Source organism: Alosa sapidissima, chromosome 11 (assembly GCF_018492685.1).
Source record: "Alosa sapidissima isolate fAloSap1 chromosome 11, fAloSap1.pri, whole genome shotgun sequence".
NCBI lineage: Eukaryota > Metazoa > Chordata > Actinopteri > Clupeiformes > Clupeidae > Alosa > Alosa sapidissima.
In genome coordinates, this window is record NC_055967.1 from 23,353,640 (window position 1) to 23,374,959 (window position 21,320).

The following is a 21,320-nucleotide window of genomic DNA, read 5'->3' on the forward strand; positions in this document are numbered from 1 at the left end:
AATAAATTAGCCTATCTAAAGTTACAATTTCAAACAAGTGTAGGCCCATCTGTAAATGGAATAGAAGATTTATATAATTGTAATTTATTTGCTTATTTGATAAGGAATGCTTATTAATTGACAGACACAATGTTGTAAGCTGAAGTTAGCTGTGTGCCAATTTCCATGCGTTGTCCAGCCAGTTCAGTTTTTTCCAATTGCTAAAACACATTTTTTGAAACCTTACCCTCTGACACTTCTTGCAAAACTGAACAATCGCCTCAAAACAGTTTTATCTGTGCTGCTCAAAACCAAACACTGTCTTTAGGTCATTCACAAAGCAGTCAAAAAAAGAAAACACTACTGAGTAATCATTACACACCACATAAAAAAAAAAGGAAAACAGTGTTCAGGGAAGGGCATATAGCTCCAGGAGAAATGTTCTTTTTCTACAATACAGTAAATGCATTTTGTATATTTAAAAAAACAAAACAAATCAAAAAAGGCGTGGATCAGTGGATTCAACATTTACTGCAAATCCAGTAAAAATCATTGAGTACGAGGGAGTAAAGTATTGATGGGGTTTGTGTTTACAGTTTTGAGAAAAGGGTGGAAGGTTTAAAAAAAATTGGCTTAGCCATTGTACGGTATACTGGTAAAATAACGGTAAAAATACTAGAAAAGACACACATTTCAGTACTGTAAATGAGAAGTACATTACAGTTTATAGCCTAAACTGCACTCTAAATACTCTGATAGTTTCTGCCCATTGCTGATATGAACTATGCACTGTTCAGCAACCTGTTTGCACTCGGTTGTGTCACATCATTTGAAACAAGTGTGATCAATTTAGAGCTGTTGTGTTTACAATTTTACACTGTTTACAAACATTTTCAAAACTCTGTGTCTATTTTTCAAAACTATACACAAAACCCACAATTGCTCACACAAAATGCAAAATGCCTCAAATCTCCAGCAAAATGACACAACATTCAAAATGTCATAAACACATCTCTAATTCACCTCACATTATAAACACTTTTGTCATAATATGACAGTTTTACAGTATATAAATCATGTACTGTTGTTCAAAACCTAAAGCTCTTCTGTCTTCTATGTATATTTCCAAACAAGAGTTAAAATCATCTACAGAGAGAAGTTGATATACATAGTAAACATGAAACCAAAATAATTTGCTGTTGTGAATACATTATTTTATAGCCAACAAGAAAAAAGAAGCAAAATACAATGACCACCAGATGTACAGTACATGGAGTTTTAAAAAAGCTGATTTTGCCAAAGACAGAAATTACTGTATTTCCAAAGAAAAAGAAATTACTGACTATCAAATATTGCTTTTTCCAAAGGAAATATATTACTCTGTGTGTGTGTGTGTGTGTGTGTGTGTGTGTTGGGGGGGGGGGCAGTTGGGCAAGTATTCATAGTATAGTGTAGAACAGTATAATATAGTATATCGTAGTGTAGTATAGTGTAGTGTATATAGTGGTAAGGCAGCAGTAACTCTGAAACAGCCTATCCCACTGGCCTCTTGCTGATAAGATGACATTATGTTATAGATCTGTCTACGGATCAGGCCCCCCAAAAAGACAAGGACAAAGACAAGCTTCACATCACACATTTACTAGAGCTAGTGGACACACATGACGTCACATTGTTGCGCTACAGGTCGGGAACGGCGAGTATGTAGTAGGCTTGAGGTCAACCCTCTCGTCTTTCTCACAATGTCACACAGTTGTGACTGGGGCTCAAATCTAGCCTAAATATGTGTGTGTGTGTGTGTGCGTGTGTGCGTGTGTGTGTGTGTGTGTGTGTGTGTGTGTGTGAGTGAGAGTGTGTGTGTGCGTGCGTGCGTGCGTGTGTGTGTGTGTGTGTCGTGTGTTAACGTGTGTCATTCTCACACATATTAAGCATGCTGTGCTGCATGGTTTCCATCAAACTCCAAGTCCTGATTAGATGTATGCCACTGTGCCAGACCCGGGTTAGTATGCCAATGTGCTAGACCCAGGTTAGTATGCCACTGTGCTAGACCCGGGTTAGTGTCAGTTCAACATGCTGTTGAAACGGAGCTCATCACCTCTCTCAAACACCAAAAACAATTTAGTCATTAAAAAAAACTTGAGTTATTAAGAAGATAGTCTCATTTGCTGATTAGTTACTTTTCCTCCATCATCTTCTTTTCATCCTCATCCTCCTCCTCTTCCTCCTCTTGGGAGTCACACACACACACCTGTGTGGCCAGATACGCTCCGTCCTCGCCGTGGGAGTGTGTGTTTCTCTCTTCATCATGGCCACAGTCCTGATATGACAAAAGAATGGCTGCCGGGGTGTTGCCATGGTTTCGAATCTCTGCTGCTGGGACCTCACGGAACTTCACTGTGGCTACATCAGAATAATGACATCATCACGCTCCAACTTTTTCACTTTCACTCTTAAACAGCTTTTTTTTTTATCAGTTACAGCACATTTAAATTAAATTCAAGTAATTTGTCAGACACTTTCACCCGGAGCACATTATAAGAGTGACACAATGCAAGCTAACGGCTAAATCAAGAAGAATACATTGAAGGCAAATAAGGGAAGTGTTTCACACGTGCTAGATAAGATGACTTGCAAACCAAGCAATCACAGAAGTAGATTCAAGTGTAGGTGAGATGGCAATCACACTGTCGTATTCACACATAAAGTCACACACACACACACACACACACCCAAGTGCAAGCCCCCAATCACAGACTCATTTGAACACATGTATAAGAGTGTGTTTGGATGCTCCTATATCATGCTATGATTTATTTCCTGATTGGACCCCATCCGGTCGGTCACCTCTGAGGAGGTTGTTGCGTTGGTGTTCTAGACCGCTGACACCCACACACATCGCACTCACGGCGGACATCTGAGGAGGAGGACACACTGCCAGTCAGCTGCACACTCATCACACGCCACACACACACACACTCATCACACGCCACACACATACACACACACTCATCACACTCACGGCGGACACTCATCCCAACACAGTGTGTTTCATTCCAGGGGGTGAGTTACCCAGCAGTACACACAGTCTAAACACATGCCACACACACACTCTGGGATACACACACTCTAATCACACACCACACACACACACTAGGGTACACACACTCTAAACACACGCTGCACACACACACACACACACACACACACACACACACTCTAGGGTACACACTCTAAACACATGCTGCACACACACACACACACACACACACACACACACTCTAGGGTACACACACTCTAAACACACGCCACGCACACACACACACACATACACACACACTCTCTCTAAACACACGCCGCGCACACACACACACACACACACACACACACACACACACACTCTAATCCACTCCTGGGAACATACACACAGTGTCCTGGCAGCTACAGATTAGTGGTGTGGATGCAGCTCGTTTAACCCTCTCCTGTATGTGTGTGTGTGAGTGTGTGTGAGTGCACTCCAGCTGCTTCTCCAGGGAATGTCAGATGTGTATTATCCAGCTTTTGACCAGGTCCCCTCCTTGCTGTCCAGCTGCAAAGCCTCTTATCAGAGTACAGTCCGGAGGATCTCACTGTCACACACACACACACATACACACAGATGCACATACACACACACACACACACACAGCCTAAGGGATATCACCGCCACATGACGATGATGATAGGACCACATCCTTATCTACTACTCTCTTTACACACACACACACACACACACACCATCATTCAGACTAGACTCTGACATACACATGAGTGTGTCTGATCTAGATTACCACAGATTAGAGGTCTGCACTCCCGTGGTCCCGACGCAAAAGAGTGCGGCGCGGGACAACTTTTGAAAGCTCTTTGCGGGAGCGGGCGGGATGAGAGAGGTGCGTTCGCGGGTGCGGGACAAACCGATGATTCACTGCACTCCCGCAAATTAAATATGTGCGTAAAATTAAATATGGAAATGATTAAAGTACTGTTCATAACTATAGTTCAGCTGGATGTTCTGTTAGGCAGCATTAAAAAACGGGGTTTAAGCATAACTGATGGATAGCAGGCCTATAGCCTATATTGTCGTTTATGTGGGTTCAATTTGTTCCTGCTGCTCATTGTCAAAACTCAAAAATCGAAAGCATGACAGAGGAAGAGGGCACCAGACTAGGCCTACTTCAGTTGTTAGCCTACATTCAGAACCAAGAAACTGACATCTGGAGTCTTTCTCAAGTGTGTGGGACAGAAAGAAAAACTGAATAGGCTATCCCTCCTGCATGCGGGCTTTAGCGGGTGGGAGCGGGACATCATGTTACAGATGCGGGCGGGAGCAGGACTAAAAATTACACATTAATGCGGACTGAAAAATCAGTCCCGCGCAGACCTCTACCACAGATAGGAGTGTGTTTAATCACACACTAACTTGGCCACTGGTGGGTGTGTTAAATTGTTTGTATGAGTGGCATGTGTAATTGTGTATATAAATGCCATCTGTGGGTTAATGGATATGTCTGTGTGTGTGTGTGTGTGTGTGTGTGTGTGTGTGTGTACCTGTTCCTGAGGTCCCTCTCCTCCATACTGTCCAGTGTTTGAAGTCTGTGCTGCCCCCTGCTGGTCATCTGAGTCCTGGAACAGCTCCCGCTCCAGCCTCTTCTCCAGCGCCCCCTGCAGGACACGTGGGGGAAGCACACCAGTGAGCACAGTGAAGTGTGACTGCTGCCTCAGGCCCCGTCCACACGGCGACGCTTTTTGGGTTAAACGCACCGGTTTTGCTTCGTCTTGGCCTATCGTCCAAACGAATCCTGTAAACACACTGCCCGAAACCGCACTTTTTTGAAACCTAGTCCCAGGGTGGAAAAATCCGAAACCGTAGCCCTTGTGAGTTCGTTTGGACGGCGAAACCGCATACCTGCCTATTGATGATGTCATCACCACACCTCAGCTGCCCTGGACTTGACACTTATAGTATTGCCTAACAATACTAGTTTTCATACATGACATTACCTACGACAAAGTCCTTTTAGGCAAGTCCCTCCACTCGGCGGCCATTTGACAATGCTTTTTGGGCACTCGTCGGGCATCCATTTCGGCAGAAATGCGCGTGCGCAAGGCTTCACGACACCAATCTTGCTCCAGCGGCGAGATCACAACACATGATTGGCTCAATGTATTCACATGTCGACGTTTTGCCGAGGAAGGGGTGGGATATGTGTAGACAACGGCCATATTGGCGTGACAAACTAGCCCCATGCATTTCTATGGAGTATTTTTTGAGTGCTGTGTCTCCACATTAGAAAGTCTCTGCCTACGATTACACTCAGTAGGATAAATATCACAACTGGTGCTGCGCAGCGCCAATCATGACTCATTCTCATGACTTCATGAGAAGATCATTATCATGACTTGGTGGACTGAACAGTGTTTCGTGTGTTTTCTTGATGCATTTCTAGCTATCGTCGGTGACGCGAGAGAACTAGTCAGAAGTAATTAGGGAAGTGCGGTGTACGTTTAAATTAATTTGTGCGTAGTGCCGGTGTCATTCATTTATTTTACATGTCTTACAACATTAAATAAATGCATTCATAGTCTAGTGAAGTCAGATATGAGCATACAAAGACGCGTAACTCATGTTAAGCCTATGGTAGATGCGCACTAAATGCGAATGCGCGATTTGATGCAGGCAAAAGTATTGACTGTTACTAACGAAGGTATTATAGCAATATTATAAATCTGGCGACAGAATAGCCTAACGTGGGTAAACCTAGCATTTAGTAGCCTATGCATTTGCGGTGATAGCCAAAACTAATGTGAATTGCAGACTATCCTACAACCAAAGAAAGTTAAGGAGATTATTTGTACCTGCGTTAGCCAAATAAAGGACATAAAATGAAGTTTATTAGTTTTACAGTTGACTACAGTTGGCAATTCACTATCAGTCCACACAAACAATTCTAGTTTCCTTGCACTAGCCATGTTCGTCCTAGCCTATTCTGTCTGTTTGTATAGCCTACAGCGCGCAAGCTTTGGTCAATTTCTGTAAGAGAAACAGTGCCACCTATAGGCCTAGGATATGAAGTAGTGTGTTGAGATGGATCCGTTTGGACGCAAATATTCTTGATATGGTTCCAGGGAAGACGGAGGAAAAAAAGATCGGTTTGATACGTGTGGACTAGCCCTCAGTCTAGCTGTCCTGGCGCACGTGATTTAGCCTTCATGTTTCATCTCAACTTTAACACATAAAAGTGCTCCTCAGAACAGCTCTGACGTGGTGAAACACAACTGAGGTATGGTGTACATTTTAGGACATCCTCAGCTGTCAGAGTCAGGTGTTAGACATCAGATGAAAGGACATCAGGTCTCAGGAAAAACGCTCTCAAGTTTGAGACCTGACTCTGACAGCTGGGGATGTCCTAAAATGTACACCGTACTGAGGGGCTGATCAATCTCTGTCATCTCTCAGTGATAGTAGGACAACACAGACATGAGTGTGTGCACATGATCTCACCTTGATGACCCTTGACCTTTGTGGTGAGCCTGCCCGTGTGTGGGCGCCAGGTGACCTGTCTGACCCCTGTCCACTGAGCTGCTCCCGCTCCTTAAACAGGCTCTTCAGCTGGGGACACACGGGAGGCCTTTACACTCAACATACAGGTAAACACACACACACAGACACACACAGACACACACAGACACACACACATACACACACACACACAGACACACACACATACACACACACACACAGACACACACACATACACACACACACACACAGACACACACACAGACACACACACACACACACACACACACAGATACATACACACATACACATAGGCATACAAACACACACACACACATACACACACACACACACACAAACACACACACACAGACACACACACACACACACACACACAGATACACACACAGAGATACATACACATACACACACACACACAGACACACACACATACACAGATACATACACACATACACATAAGCATACAAACACACACACACAGACACACACATATACACAGATACATACAGACACACACACACACACAGACACACACACATACACAGATACATACACACATACACATAAGCATACAAACACACACACACACACACACTGCAGGGTGTTTTACTATACGGTAATTGTGATCCATCCCAATCCAACCCATAACCGACCTACCGCACTCAGTCACACACACACACACACACACACACACACACACACACACACACACACACACACACACACACACAACCCATCTCTGACCTGCTCAGTGACCAGTCTCCTCTGCTGGTCAGGGTCAGCAGGTGCCGCCATCTTCTCCCTCCTGCTCTCAGAGGGGGGGCCTCTCTCAGGTTTGTTCTGCACACAAAATATGAGTCAGATAGCTCTGAACATGAGTCAGATAGCACTGAACATGAGTCAGATAGCACAAAACATGAGTCAAATAGCACTGAACATGAGTCAGATAGCACAGAACACAAAATATGAGTCAGATAGCACTGAACATGAGTCATATAGCACTGAACACAAAACATGAGTCAGATAGCACTGAACATGAGTCAGATAGCACTGAACATGAGTCATATAGCACTGAACACAAAACAAGAGTCAGATAGCACTGAACATGAGTCAGATAGCACTCAATATGAGTCAGATAGCACTGAACATGAGTCAGATAGCACTTTTTAATTAAAGGAATACATGGATAGTGTGCAATGCATTGTGGGATATCACCTGGAGGACCTCTTTCAGACTCCGCAGCTTTTGCACCGCCTGGTCTCTCTCCTGCTGGAGCTGTTCGGATCGCTTCCTAGTTTCTGTGGCCAGAGACAACACACACACACACACACACACACACGGGTGTGGGTAAGAATTGTAAGTTTATATGTGTGTACCACATTGAGTTGAAATAGATAAATAATGTTTCCCCAGCCTCTCACCCTCCAGCTGGGCTCTTAGGGACTCCACCTCTCCAGCAGCCTCCTCACCAGCCTCCTGCCCTCTCACACTGGACCTGCTTAACTCAGGCTAGCCACTCACACACACACACACACACACACACACACACACACACACACACACACACACATACACCCACGTATACACACACACACACACACACGCACACACACACACACACACACACACACACACACACACACGCGCGCGCGCGCGCGCGCGCACACATACACCCACGTATACACACACGCACGCACACATGCACACACACGTGCACAAACATGAACACACACACAGAACATGACAGTTAAACACAAACTTCATTCCATTCTGTGTGTCGTAAGTGTGTGTAAGTGTGCGTGTCCTGCTGTGTATGATGATGTGTGTGTGTGTGTGAGAGTGTGTGTTCTGCTGTGTATGATGATGTGTGTGTGTGAGTGTGTGTACCTGGTGCTGTAGTGCTGTGATGGTCCTCTGGGCCTCAACTCTCTCCGTCTCTCTCTGCCTATCCACACTGCCCTGAGCACGTTCCCTGGACACAACATACAGAGACATACATAGCATACATAGCTCGGAACAGAATTACCACACACACACACACACACACACATACACACACACATACACACACACACACAAACACACACAAACACATACATACACACACACACATACATACACACATACATACACGAAGGAACCTTCACATCACAGCTGAAGAGGGACATTCCTCGACAGTCCACAGTAACACACACCACATGTCAGACCAGGAGCTGTCTGACTGTAAAGCAGGAAGGGTGTTGACCTTACGCATTAGACCAGGAGGCACACAGACTCACACCATTACACGAAATTCAAACACAGATGATGCCACAGGGCAGTAGTGGTGCCATCCACCTCACCACAGGGCAGGAGAGGGCAGTAGTGATGCCATCCACTCCACAACGGGGCAATAGTGGTGCCACCCACCTCACCACGGGGCAGGAGATGGCAATAAATGGTGCCACCCACCTCGCCACAGGGCAGTAGTGATGCCATCCACTCTACCACGGGGCAGGAGAGGGCAGGAGTGATGGGATTTTGGGGTTGTGTCTCCAACAGGGATTTAAACATTTTGAATGAAATCACTTTTCTGTCCAGGGCAGAAATAATCTGTCTGGGAAACTTGCCATGTCACAAACTTGAATGAACATCTAACACAGGGGATTGTGACTGGCGGAGTGGCTACAATGTGCGGGTGTGTATGTGTGTGTGTGTGGGGGGGGAGTAGTTCCCATTAAATAATCTGGGAGGCATATAATCTGTTTCCCAGACCACAAAGATAACAACTAATGCTATTAAAGTTAAGTCCAATGCGTCCATGCGCTTCTCCTAAAATACCGCCTCCTGTCCAGCAGAAAGTTATCTACAGTTCATGCTCCTATCTGAGGAAAGAACGGGGAGAGGACAGTAAGGACAGACCAGTGTACCTGTCTTTAAGTTCCTGCTCCCTGTCTGCCAACTGCTGTCTCAGTCTCTCCACCTCACAGCTGTGCTGAGACGCCTGATAGAGAGAGAGAGAGAGAGAGAGAGAGAGATGAGAGAGAGAGAGAGAGATGAGATGAGAAAATGCTCCGTAATCAGCACATATGGAACAGTCTGATGACTTTCCTGTCTTCAGCATCTTCATCATCATTAGAGTGTTCCTCTAACTTGCATAATAATAATAATAATAATAATAATAAGCTTTATTTGTATAGCACCTTTCATACACAGAATGCAGCTCAAAGTGCTTTACATTTGAAACATTTAACACACCTGACCTGTCCTCTCCTCAATTGCCCCCACCCGTCCCCTCAAGTACCCCCCCCACCCGTCCCCCCACCTGTCCTCTCACCTGTCCCCCCTCACCTGTCCCCCCTCACCTGGCTCCTTGCCGACTGCAGCTCCTGCTGCTGCTCCTCTAGTGCTGAGTCTCGGAGGCGGAGCATGTCCCACACCTGCTCAAGCTCCACCCTCACCTGCGCCAGCTCACGATCCACCTGCTCTAGAGACACCTGCCCACACAACACACACACACACACACACACACAAACATAACATACAATGCATACCTAAGACAAAACACACTCAACAATATGCAACACACACCTGAGACAACATACACCAGAGCACACAACACTCACAACAACAACATGCAACACTCTTAAGACATCACACACAACACACCTGCACACACAGCACACCTGTATGGCCACACACCTGACTGTCTGTATGCTCCTGCCGCTCCCTCTGACTCCTGAGTCTCTCGTTCTTCAGCTGCTGTTTGAGCGTCTCCACCTCGGCCCTCAGCTGGGCGTCAGCATGGCTCTGGTCAGCATGGCTCTGGTCAGCACAGATAGACATTCAGTTCCACCTACCCACCTACCCACCTTACACACCTACCCACTTACCCACCTACCCACTTACCCACTTTGCACACATACCCACTTACCCACCTTACACACCTACTCATTTACCCACTTGCCCACCTTACACACCTACCCACTTACCCACCTTACACACCTATTGTAAACATGCTAATTACCAACCATTTTGTTCGAAAATGTTGACAATGTTTTTTAATACTTCAAAATAATATTTGCTAAATTAACCTTACATTTTTCAGTAGCCAAAGGTGTGTAGATTTGAACAAAATCTAGTTTGGTTCTTACCGGGGCTTTTACTGCCTGAAATATCTGATTCTGTTTACCACGCTCGGAGTTTAGTACTGGGCTGGTGGGTGCTTATTCCCAACCTTTCTCACGGCACATCAGCGGTTAGCCCGAGAAATTCTCGTCAGCAATTCAAAATTCCACTGGAGCTCCAAGCGGATTTGTACACGCAGCCTTACAACACTGTTTACAGCTCTTCGAGTCACGATAAAATGTCATTTTTGGTACATAGCTAATTTAGATCAACTTATGGTGTGGGTGCTTGCGTTTCTTTAGGAATCCGCCGTCTTGGTTTGTATAGAAATTAATATTAAGTGACACATACACGTAAGAGGTTGGACATACGTGACGGTTGGTAATATGTGACGTTCCGATACCCACTTACCCACCTACCCACTTACCCACCTACACACTTACCCACTTACCCACCTACCCACTTACCCACCTACCCACTTATCCACTTACCCACCCTACCCACCTACCCACCCTACCCACCTACACACTTACCCACTTACCCACCCTACCCACTTACCCACCTACTGTACCCACTTACCCACCTACACACTTACCCACTTACCCACCCTACCCACCTACCCACTTACCCACCTACACACTTACCCACCTACCCACTTACCCACCCTACCCACCTCAAATGGGAGATGCAGGACATGAGGATTATTACTGACTGTTATAATATGAAAAGCTTAATGTCTGACCTTGAGTTTCTCCATGGCATCTTCAACTTGAGCTTTCTGCTTGAGGAGATGGCTAACATCATCTCTTACAGGGAAAATGGACAGTTAGGTAAGTAGCAGGAACAACTCATTTATTCATTTATCAATTCCTTTACCCATCCATTCATCCATCCATTCCTTTACCCATCCATCCATTCCTTTAATTGTCCATCCATTCCTTTACTCATCCATTCATTCCTTTATTCCTTTACCCATCCATTCATCCATCCATTCATCCATCCATTCATCCACTCTTTCTTTTTTTCCTCGTCCTCCCACTCACTTGCTTCTCTGCAGCTCGGTCTGAAGGGTCCTGACAGACTGTGACATTCCAGTGGCCTCCTCCCTCAGCTGAAACATACAGAAAACACAGCAGAGGTCACAGAGGTCACTCATCCTGAGTGTGGGGCACATCTCATCAGCAATCATCATGCACCAGACATTCAGGGAGAAGTTCTTAAATATGGACATCCAGTCGCCACTATGTAAAACTAGGAAGCCTGACCATTTGTCTGTATTAGGGTTTGTATGCATAACCCTAAATTTCTTTGGTTCTGGTATTCATTAGAAAGCTGCAGTGAAGTATTGCATCTGTGTGATTGGGTGGCTGACTGGTCACATGACAGCTGAGAGGAGGAGCTCACTTTGCAGGCCTCCTGCTCGTGCTCCCTCTGCGACTCCTCCAGCTTTGCCTGCGTGAGGCGGAGCTTCATGGCCACCTCCTCCCACCTCCCATTCCAGTGGGTGGCCTGCCTCTTCAGCTCCTCCCTCTCCACAGAAAACCCTGCCTCCTGCCTCTTTAGCTCCTCCTTCTCCTTAGATAACCCCGCCTCCAGCCGCTGCCTCTCCTCCATCTGCCTCTGTAGCTCCGCCTCTCTCACTGAGGCCTGTTCCTCCAGACCTTGGCAACAGGCCTCAAGCTCCTCCTTCTTCTGCTGCAAGGCATCCTGGGATTCACTGCAGGGGAAAACAACGTGACCAATCAGAGAAGACTACTTTCACCTATTCTCAGCCAAAAAGGCTGCTTTGCAATGCTAAAAAGGTCTTCCATGGAGACAAAAAGAGTAAAACATGATACATTTCGGAGTGTATTCCGGAGCCCTCGTAGTCAGACATGACCCACTGGGGAGTGTGTTTCTGACCTCTGACCCCTCTCACCTGAGAGTTAGGAGCCTGTCCCTCAGCTCCTTCATGACCTCCAGGTGTTCCTCTACCGTGACCTCCTGACCCTGACAGTGGACAGAGCTCATAAGCTCCTCCTTCTCTCCAATTAGCTGTGTGCGCTCAGCCTCCAGAGCCGCGATCTGATTGGTGTGGATGACCTTCTCCGCCTCCCGGTGATGCAGCTGGCTCAAGGTGACCTCCAATCTCTGTCTCGCCGTCTCAAGGTCAGAGGTCAACTTCTCACTCAGCTGTAGAAACAGTTGAACTGTGTATCATATAACCCCCAATTATCACCACTTTTGTTCGGAAATTCTAAAACAACGATGATTTTTAGCACTTCAAAATAACATTGATGGGTCGCCTATTTACGCCGTTTCAACGGCACATGAATGGTTAGACTGAGAATTCTCGTCATGAAATTAAAATTCCACTGGAGCTTCAAGCGGATGTGTACACGCAGCCTTACAACACTATTTACAGCTTTTCGAGTCACGGTAAAATTTCATTTTTGGTACATAGCTAATTTAGATACACCTATGGTGTGGGTGCTTGCGTTTCTTTAGGAATCCGCCGTCTTGGTTTGTATAGAAATGGATATTAAGTGACACATACACGCAAGATGTGATTGGCTGAGATCTGTCTCTGGCTGCAGTGATGTGATTGGCTGAGACCTGTCTGGTTGTAGTGGTTTGACTGGCTGAGACCTGTCTGGCTGTAGTGGTTTAATTGGCTGAGACCTGTCTGGCTGTGTGGACTTCATCCTCCATGAGCACGCGTTGGCGCTGGTGTTGGCTGGCGTTCGTCTTGGCCTGGGCGAGCTCCGTGTGGAGCTCACACACCTGGTCTGTGAAGCCCTCGCGCCCCCTCTCTGCCCGCTCCAGCTGCAGCTGTAGGCCCTGCGCCCGCTGGTGTAGCTCCGCCTTCTCCTGAGGGGTAGGATCACCACGAGGAGCATCAGACTGCGTCGCCTATAAACCAGCTCCTATAGATAGTTCCACAGCTAATACACAGCATGCATACAACATACAGTGGGCCTGAAGATATCCTTGGATTATATGTAAGGATCCTGTGCATGTGTGAAGCATGACTCATTCTTCTGTCACAAGCACTGATGCAATTCATTCATCAGAATCAGGCATGTTCAATGGCATACTGCAGTCTGCATTTAAACACAGATTTTGCAGATGACAGAGAGTTACTTGCACTAGGCGGCCTTTGTCAGAGGGGGGTGGGGGTAGTTACCTGGACCAGGCAGTCTTTGTCAGAGGGGGAGTAATTACCTGGACCAGACGCAGACGGTCTTTGTCGGAGAGGGCGGTAGTTCCCTGCACCAGACAGTCTTTGTGGGAGAGGTAGTTACCTGCACCAGACGGTCTTTGTCGGAGAGGGCGGTAGTGAGTCGAGCCCTCAGGTCCTCCATGCTGTCCTCCTGCCGCTGGACTTTAGTGGACATCAGGCCTCGCTCCTGGGGATGCGCATCATCAGAATCAAATCCAGGATAATAGATGAGGATGAGGAGCCATAATGAGGATGCAAAATGGAGCAAATGTGTGTCTGTGGAGGACAGCTTGCAACAGGTGACGGCTTGTGACAAAACTCATGGAGTAATGAGGCTATACCCCACCTTATATTGTTACCTCTCCTCCACAGGATACTACTAGACAACTAAGTGACCATAATGTCATTAAGTTCAGTTGTTGACTAAGCGATATTAGCGGTATAATGCAGATGATATTGATGCCACTCATGCATGTAGCAGTAGCGTTGTGTTGCCGTGGTGACTGTGGCGTCCTCACCAGCTCCAGCTGGCCCAATCGGCTGCGGGCGTCGCTTAGGTCCTCCTCCAGTTCCGACTGGGCCCTGCGGGACCGACCCAGGGTCTGGTTCAGCTCCTCAGCCTGCCTTAGGGCACTCAGCTGGGCCTGCAGAACCACACCAGACCCAAGAGACAGTACAATACAATACTAAATACAATACAGTACAATGCTGCAGTATACTAAACTATACTATCTGCAGCTTCTGGAGCATCTGACCTCTTTAGCTGTGTGTAGTTTAGCATCTGAGCTCTTTAGCTGTGTGTAGTTCACTGTCTGACCGCTTTAGTTGAGTGTAGCTTCTGACCTCTTTAGCTGAGTTTAGTATCTGACCTCTTCAGCTGTGTGTAGTTTAGCGTCTGACCTCTATAGCTGTGTGTAGTTTAGCGTCTGACCTCTATGTGTAGTTTAGCATCTGAGCTCTTTAGCTGTGTGTAGTTCACTGTCTGACCGCTTTAGTTGAGTGTAGCTTCTGACCTCTTTAGCGGAGTTTAGTATCTGACCTCTTCAGCTGTGTGTAGTTTAGCGTCTGACCTCTATAGCTGTGTGTAATTTAGCGTCTGACCTCTTTAGCTGTGTGTAGTTTAGGGTCTGAACTCTTTAGCTGTGTGTAGTTTCTGACCTTTTTAGCTGTGTAGTTTAGGTTCTGACCTCTTTAGCTGTGTGTAGTTTCTGACCTTTTTAGCTGTGTAGTTTAGGTTCTGACCTCTTTAGCTGTGTGTAGTTTCTGACCTTTTTAGCTGTGTAGTTTAGGTTCTGACCTCTTTAGCTGTGTGTAGTTTCTGACCTCTTTAGCTGTGTAGTTTAGGTTCTGACCTCTTTAGCTGTGTGTAGTTTCTGACCTCTTTAGCTGTGTAGTTTAGGTTCTGACCTCTTTAGCTGTGTGTAGTTTAGCTTCTGACCTCTTTAGCTGTGTGTAGTTTCTGACCTCTTTAGCTGTGTGTAGTTTCTGCAGCGTCTGCTCGTGCTCGTGCTCCTGATGCTCCGCTCTCTGCTCGGCCTCCTTCAGTGCCTCCCTCAGGCGGCTCAGCTCCCTCTCCACCTGACGGTCCCCCTGTCTCAAGCACCGACACACAGCAGTCACACACACACACACACACACACACACACACACACACACACACACACACACACAGTAGCCAGCAATCAACATGTTAGCACTTACATAGAGGTTTACTAGACTGATTTTCTGTTACTGTTTTCATTCAGTTAAAAAAGAAACAGACCAGGTTGCAATGCAAGATTATCTTAATACATAGAGTTGGTATTTTGTATGAAATCAGATGGATGATTAAAACGTATTATAACATAAGTTTAATAACAACATACTGTAACATTTACAAACATGTCATGTCAAGTAATGATGGTGGTTCCATGGGCCCTAGAGTTTACAAATGTATAGGAGATCAAAGGTGCTGGCACACAGAAACTAGTTATATCAAAGGTGCTGGCACACAGGAACAAGTTATATCAAAGGTGATGGCACACAGGAACCAGTTAGATCAAAGGTGCTGGCACACTGGAACCAGTTATATCAAAGGTGCTGGCACACAGGAACCAATGAGATTAAAGGTGCTGGCACACAGGAACCAGTTAGATCAAAGGTGCTGGCACACAGTAACCAGTTAGATCAAAGGTGCTGGCACACAGGAACCAGTTAGATCAAAGGTGCTGGCACACCTTGGTTATATGTGGGGCCACTAGTGAGAGCACATAAGGCATCCAAATGAGAGTGACATGTGGGCACTGATAGTATGAGAGGCACATGTGGGCACTGATAGTATGAGAGGCACATGTGGGCACTGATAGTATGAGAGGCACATGTGGGCACTGTTAGTATGAGAGGCACATGTGGGCACCAATAGTATGAGAGGCACATTACTGTAAACACTGATGCTAATGCACCTCCTTGTGAAAATCCTGCTGGGTGACAGGCAGCGTCCTGCTCAGTGGGATGTGGGGTGTGAGAGGTGTGTGCTCAGTGTAACCCTCCCTTCCCAGGGCAGACTTCAACTTCAGCATATCCAACTCCAGCTGCAGAACCCTGTGGGACAGAAGCATGGGCACAGCGCTGCAACAACAACAGATCACTGAAGCACACACATGCCGTTAGACACTGTGGGTGCGGGTGGGTTGGCTGAAATTAATTAATAAAAGATAGATAGATACTCTCCCACACCACCTCTTCCAGGCGCATTTAGAGTGTCCAGCAAATTTGTCAGTGTGTGTGTGTGTCAGTGTGTGTGTGTGTGTGTGTGTGTGTGTGTGTGTGTGTGTATTTGAGTGCAGAGGGCTCGGAGGTGGCTTGGGGCTATTTCAGTTAGCTCTGTTTCTAACGTAAACAAAAATAGCAGAAAAGTACTCTAGTTGTAAAAGTACACCCCCCTCCCCCCCCCCCCCCACACACACACACACACACACACACACACACTCCACCCCCGCAATGCCTTTTGTGTGGGCAGTCCTCTCACACTCACTTGTCCTGCAGTTCTCCACGGTGATGGCTCTCCTCAAATCGACTCAGCTCGGCCTCATCCTTCTTCTGCTCAAGGGTGCTCAGCGCCCCGGCCAGCTGCTGCTGGGGGGGGGGGGGGGGCAATCACACAGTTAAATCACAATTCGGCTCCAACAGGTGCATCTAGAATAGAACCCCTTTGCTCCAACAGGTGCATCTAGAATAGAACCACTCTTCTCCTCTTAAAGTCTCAATTGAAGAGAGCTGTTGAATGGCAACATGGATCACCGCTGATTTCAGACCTAATCTGGTCACTCACACACAGTCACTCTGATCGCTCACTGCAGGCTCACATGATAAACCTGACAAAACATGTTGCAAAAAATTACTAAGGTGCACAGTCCTGTCTGGATTTGTTGGTACCCTTACAGTTTATTGAAATAAATCTTCATTTCTTCCTTAAAGTGGCAGCCTGAAAAAATCCAAACTCATTCACAAAGTGAATAGAGTCTGGTGACTCATGATTGGGATTCGTTTTCAACACTTGCATCGTGACAGACACTAACTTTGAAATCATTGGTACAGCCTTATCAATTACATTGATCAGAGATTCTTAACATTACTTCCTACTTCGCCTAAAATGTACAAACTGACAGTAAACAACATCAACAATCAGGAAACAATGTATGTGGGTGTACCCTTGCTGTAAATACATTTCCTCATTTTTCATACTGCATTTTTTGATGTTTTTCTTGTCTGAGGGAAACGGTTATGAACTATGGTGTTCCAGACTAGATCTCCTTGAAAGAATAGGATTTGTCATTTTCAAATTATTTCAGAGAAGAATTGAAGGTTTTTCTTTGTGGAAAGATGGATGGATGAGAGAGTGAATAGAGAGAGATGAGATGGATGACAGAGTGAATACAGAGATGAGAGAGTGAATACAGAGAGATGAGATGGATGACCACTGGCGCCTTAATGCAGGGGCTTACCTGGGCTGAAGCCCAGGGGCCTCGACCAATGAGGGGCCTCCTAATAATAATAATGATAATCAATAATAATAAACGGCCGTGTCCGTATTTGCGGCGTCAGTCATTAGCCTACTCTGGAGCTAGCCTACATAATTGAGCACATTGCACTGCTCTACAATGACATCGATGCAGAGGCCCCCTTTGTCTTCTCTTCTAAAGTGTAACAAAATGTAACAAAACTTAATAAATCCAAAAGTAGAGGAGCTACAGGAGAGGCTGAAACTGACTGACAAATTTACAAACTCTGGAGACGTGGGTTGGATTGAAGCAACGATAAACGAATGACGTGGATTCCTGTAACTGTCCATGAAAACAGAAGGCATAGCAGGTAAATATCGTAGCAAATAGACTGGCAATGAAACGGCATTAAAAACATGTAGGCCTATTTCACTTGTCTCACTGGAGTGAACGCAGAAAATGGGCTGTTGCGCTAAGAAATGAATTAGCGATCTGCATCTTCGTTCACCAAAAGCTAGGTTTGTGCTAACCCATATTCGCACAAATAATATCCTATGTTATGTTTTCTGATTGTTAACGTGAGATATGTCTCCATGTTGGGAAGTGTAGTGATAATGCATAAGGGAGCCAATGTTCACATCACATGAGCCAGCTGCTTGTTCTGTAGGCTAAAAGTATCTGTCCCTCCCAATCTGTGTTAGAATGGTGTGTTAAGTAGACAGAATTTCAAAAACCTCCTGGGGAACCCCCCAACACGACAAACACATGCACTTTCGAAAAGCTCGAAACGCTCGTAACCCATCTTTTAACTTAGCCTATAGTGTTGTAAAAGTTCAACGCTGTTGTTTTCGTGCAGTAGGCTAACCTTTTTGATAAGCGATGTCATGGGTAGGCTGACGTGATTAAGGGCTTTCTGTTCCTGTTTATGTAAATGTTTTACATAGGTTCAATAATGATAGGCTACACTGCATGTTAGGCAACCAAAAGCGCACGTTATGTAAATAGGCGGGTCAGATCGCGGGCCGGGTATCATAATTAGTATTTGCGGTTTGGGGGGGGGGGCTTAAAAACATATAGCCCAGGGCCCTCAGGTGGTATTAAGGCGCCCCTGTGGATGACAGAGTGAATACAGAGAGATGAGATGGATGAGAGAGTGAATAGAGAGATGAGAGAGTGAATAGAGAGAGATGAGATGGATGAGAGAGTGAATAGAGAGATGAGATGGATGAAAGAGTGAAAAGAGAGATGAGATGGATGAGAGAGTGAATAGAGAGATGGTCCCCTGGCCTTGCCCACCTTCTGTTTGAGCTCCAGACGCTGTGTGGTGTTCAGGTTTTGCTGCAGCTCGGAGTCTCTGGCCTTCAGGAGGTCCGTCTGGGTATCCAGGCGCCGCTGGGCCTCCCGTAGACGGTCAAGCAACTCCGACCGCCGTCGCCCGCTCTGCTCCAGTGCCGTCCGCAGTTCTGAGCCCACGGTGGGCGTGGATGACCGTGGGGCACCATCAGGGGCCAGGCGAGATGCGGACTGCCAACGCCGCATCCCGGACGGGTCTTTGTACTGCAGCCTGCCATGGCCACCTGGTGAACTGTTTAAAGAGGGGTAACGGTGATTAAAGGAATCTACATCTCACCACATACACTGCTGCCACAATCCCCAGCCGTGTAGAATCACGCATGTAGTCGGCATGTTGTTAGTGTAGTAGACTGACCTGGTACTGATTTTGGTCCGATGGCCCAAACCTGGAAAGTCTCCAGCAAAACTCCACGCCGAGTTCTACAACAGATTATTGATGACGTTATTAAGGAAGATACAAAAAAAACTAGTAGAGCGATAAGTTTAGAAGAGAATCTGTGTCAGTGTCACCTGAGGTTTGAGGTGCGACCTCGTCCCCCACCCATCCAGGTCGGCCAGCGAGAGGGGACTGCTGGCCCTGAGGGACTCCCGGAGGAGCTTAGGGGCCCAGCTGGTGTCCCACCCCCAGTCATCGGTGCTGTCTGATGGGGAGAGAAGCCCTGCAACGCCCCTCCAACGCTCAGACATGTCCATCACGGATGCCTGGGAGAAAACAGAGGGATCTCATGTAAGCTGAACACAGCAATGGCCATAGACTCAATTCACAAGTGTACATTCATAATCATCTTCAACTTGGAAACGCAATCACATCATCAAATCAACATAATAGAAAATGTCAACATGATCAACTTGACAACGCCACTGAAAGCATGAGCTGCTGGAAATTCTCTGTTTGTTTTCCACTGTGTCCAAGAGAGGCCGTATTTCACACTGTGCCAAGACTTTTTACACCATAGCAAACTGCTGGGGAACAAATCTCCATGTCCACTTAGCGGACAATCCTGCTTGATTGTTTTTGTCATAGATGTCACAAACACCAGATATCTGTATTAAAGCAACTAGGTATTGTACGTGTAGAAAACAAATCCTGTATGGTTCTGGTTCTTAGGAATGTTACAATATCAATCAAATGTCATATTATCCTTGGTATATAACAATTATAATTCTACCAGTGACCATAATAAATCATTATCTACAACATCATGAGACGACAATAGAAACACACTGCTGCTTTACTGCCTCACTGCCTCTTACCTCGTCCACTTGTCTCTTGTGTCGTGTCCCTCTCCGTCTCTCTTTCTGTCAGTCTCCTTCTGTAGTGGCAATGTTCTGTTCTCTCTCTCTCTCTCTTTTCTTCTCTCTATCTCTCTCGTGTGTATGTGTTCTCTCGGCTGCTCCTCACTCAAATGAAGGCAGCTAAGAGAGCAACGCTGCTTGGCCTGGTATCCATAGTGACTGCTTTGTACAGGCTTTGGTGGACGTGCAAAGTCCAGCCCCTTCAGAGAATCATGTGCTAAGAACTTCAGCAGCCTAGTGGTCTAACAGATGGACGGTGGCTGAGAGTGACCAGAATTCCACATGTGAACACCATACCTCCATGACCAAAACATCCCATCACAGCATGCCGTGTCAGTGTTAAGGAATCTGCATGGAAGACAGTTTAAAGCCTAATGCAGTACAGTGCTGTGAGAGAAAAAAACAGTGTTGTTATTTGGTGAAACCATGGCATTAAGAACAGCAATCATTGTTATTGTTTTCATACAGTGTCTTACTGGAAGATTTATGTAATGGAAGGGACACTAACATTAGAGCGTTCAGATTAGAGCGTTCAGATTCTCGCGATCCACATCCATATTTCCACCGTCTGGAAAGTGTGGAATTCTGCATGCTTGTCCTAGCTGCAGGAGAGGCTGGCTTGGGGAGACAGGCCAGGGTTACGGCTATAGCACACACGTCTACCTCTGAGGGTGCACACACGTCTACTTCCGAGGGTGACCAGGCCATGGTTAAGGCCTATAGCACACACACATCTACCAGTGACCAGATGTCCCTTTTTTTCCCCATTCAATTCAATTCCATTCCATTCAAAATACTTGACCAAACCAGTTCTGTTGCCGTGTTT

General features: G+C 46.2%; 1 protein-coding gene across 2 annotated transcripts; it reads right to left on the bottom strand.

Moving 5' to 3' along the window:
- Window positions 1–1,178: 1,178 nt before the first annotated feature.
- LOC121724272 (trichohyalin) lies at window positions 1,179–20,589 on the bottom strand. Of its 2 annotated transcripts, XM_042110709.1 has the most exons (25): window positions 20,453–20,589; window positions 19,709–19,900; window positions 19,554–19,618; window positions 19,142–19,430; window positions 16,879–16,976; window positions 16,307–16,445; window positions 15,330–15,455; window positions 14,384–14,509; window positions 13,948–14,052; window positions 13,325–13,513; window positions 12,582–12,835; window positions 12,068–12,380; window positions 11,707–11,774; window positions 11,406–11,469; window positions 10,238–10,360; window positions 9,901–10,032; window positions 9,466–9,539; window positions 8,444–8,528; window positions 7,978–8,065; window positions 7,772–7,854; window positions 7,301–7,396; window positions 6,518–6,625; window positions 4,564–4,677; window positions 2,824–2,893; window positions 1,179–2,379 (listed from the first exon to the last, which is right to left on the bottom strand). In XM_042110709.1, exons 2-25 carry the CDS (start codon window positions 19,889–19,891, stop codon window positions 2,153–2,155), a joined length of 3,219 nt encoding a protein of 1,072 aa, XP_041966643.1. In that variant the 5' UTR covers window positions 19,892–19,900; window positions 20,453–20,589; the 3' UTR covers window positions 1,179–2,152. The 2 variants fall into 2 exon arrangements, with proteins under 2 accessions (XP_041966643.1, XP_041966644.1); XM_042110710.1 differs by lacking the exon at window positions 2,824–2,893 and having other exon boundaries at window positions 2,296–2,379.
- Between the last annotated feature and the right edge of the window lie 731 nt (window positions 20,590–21,320).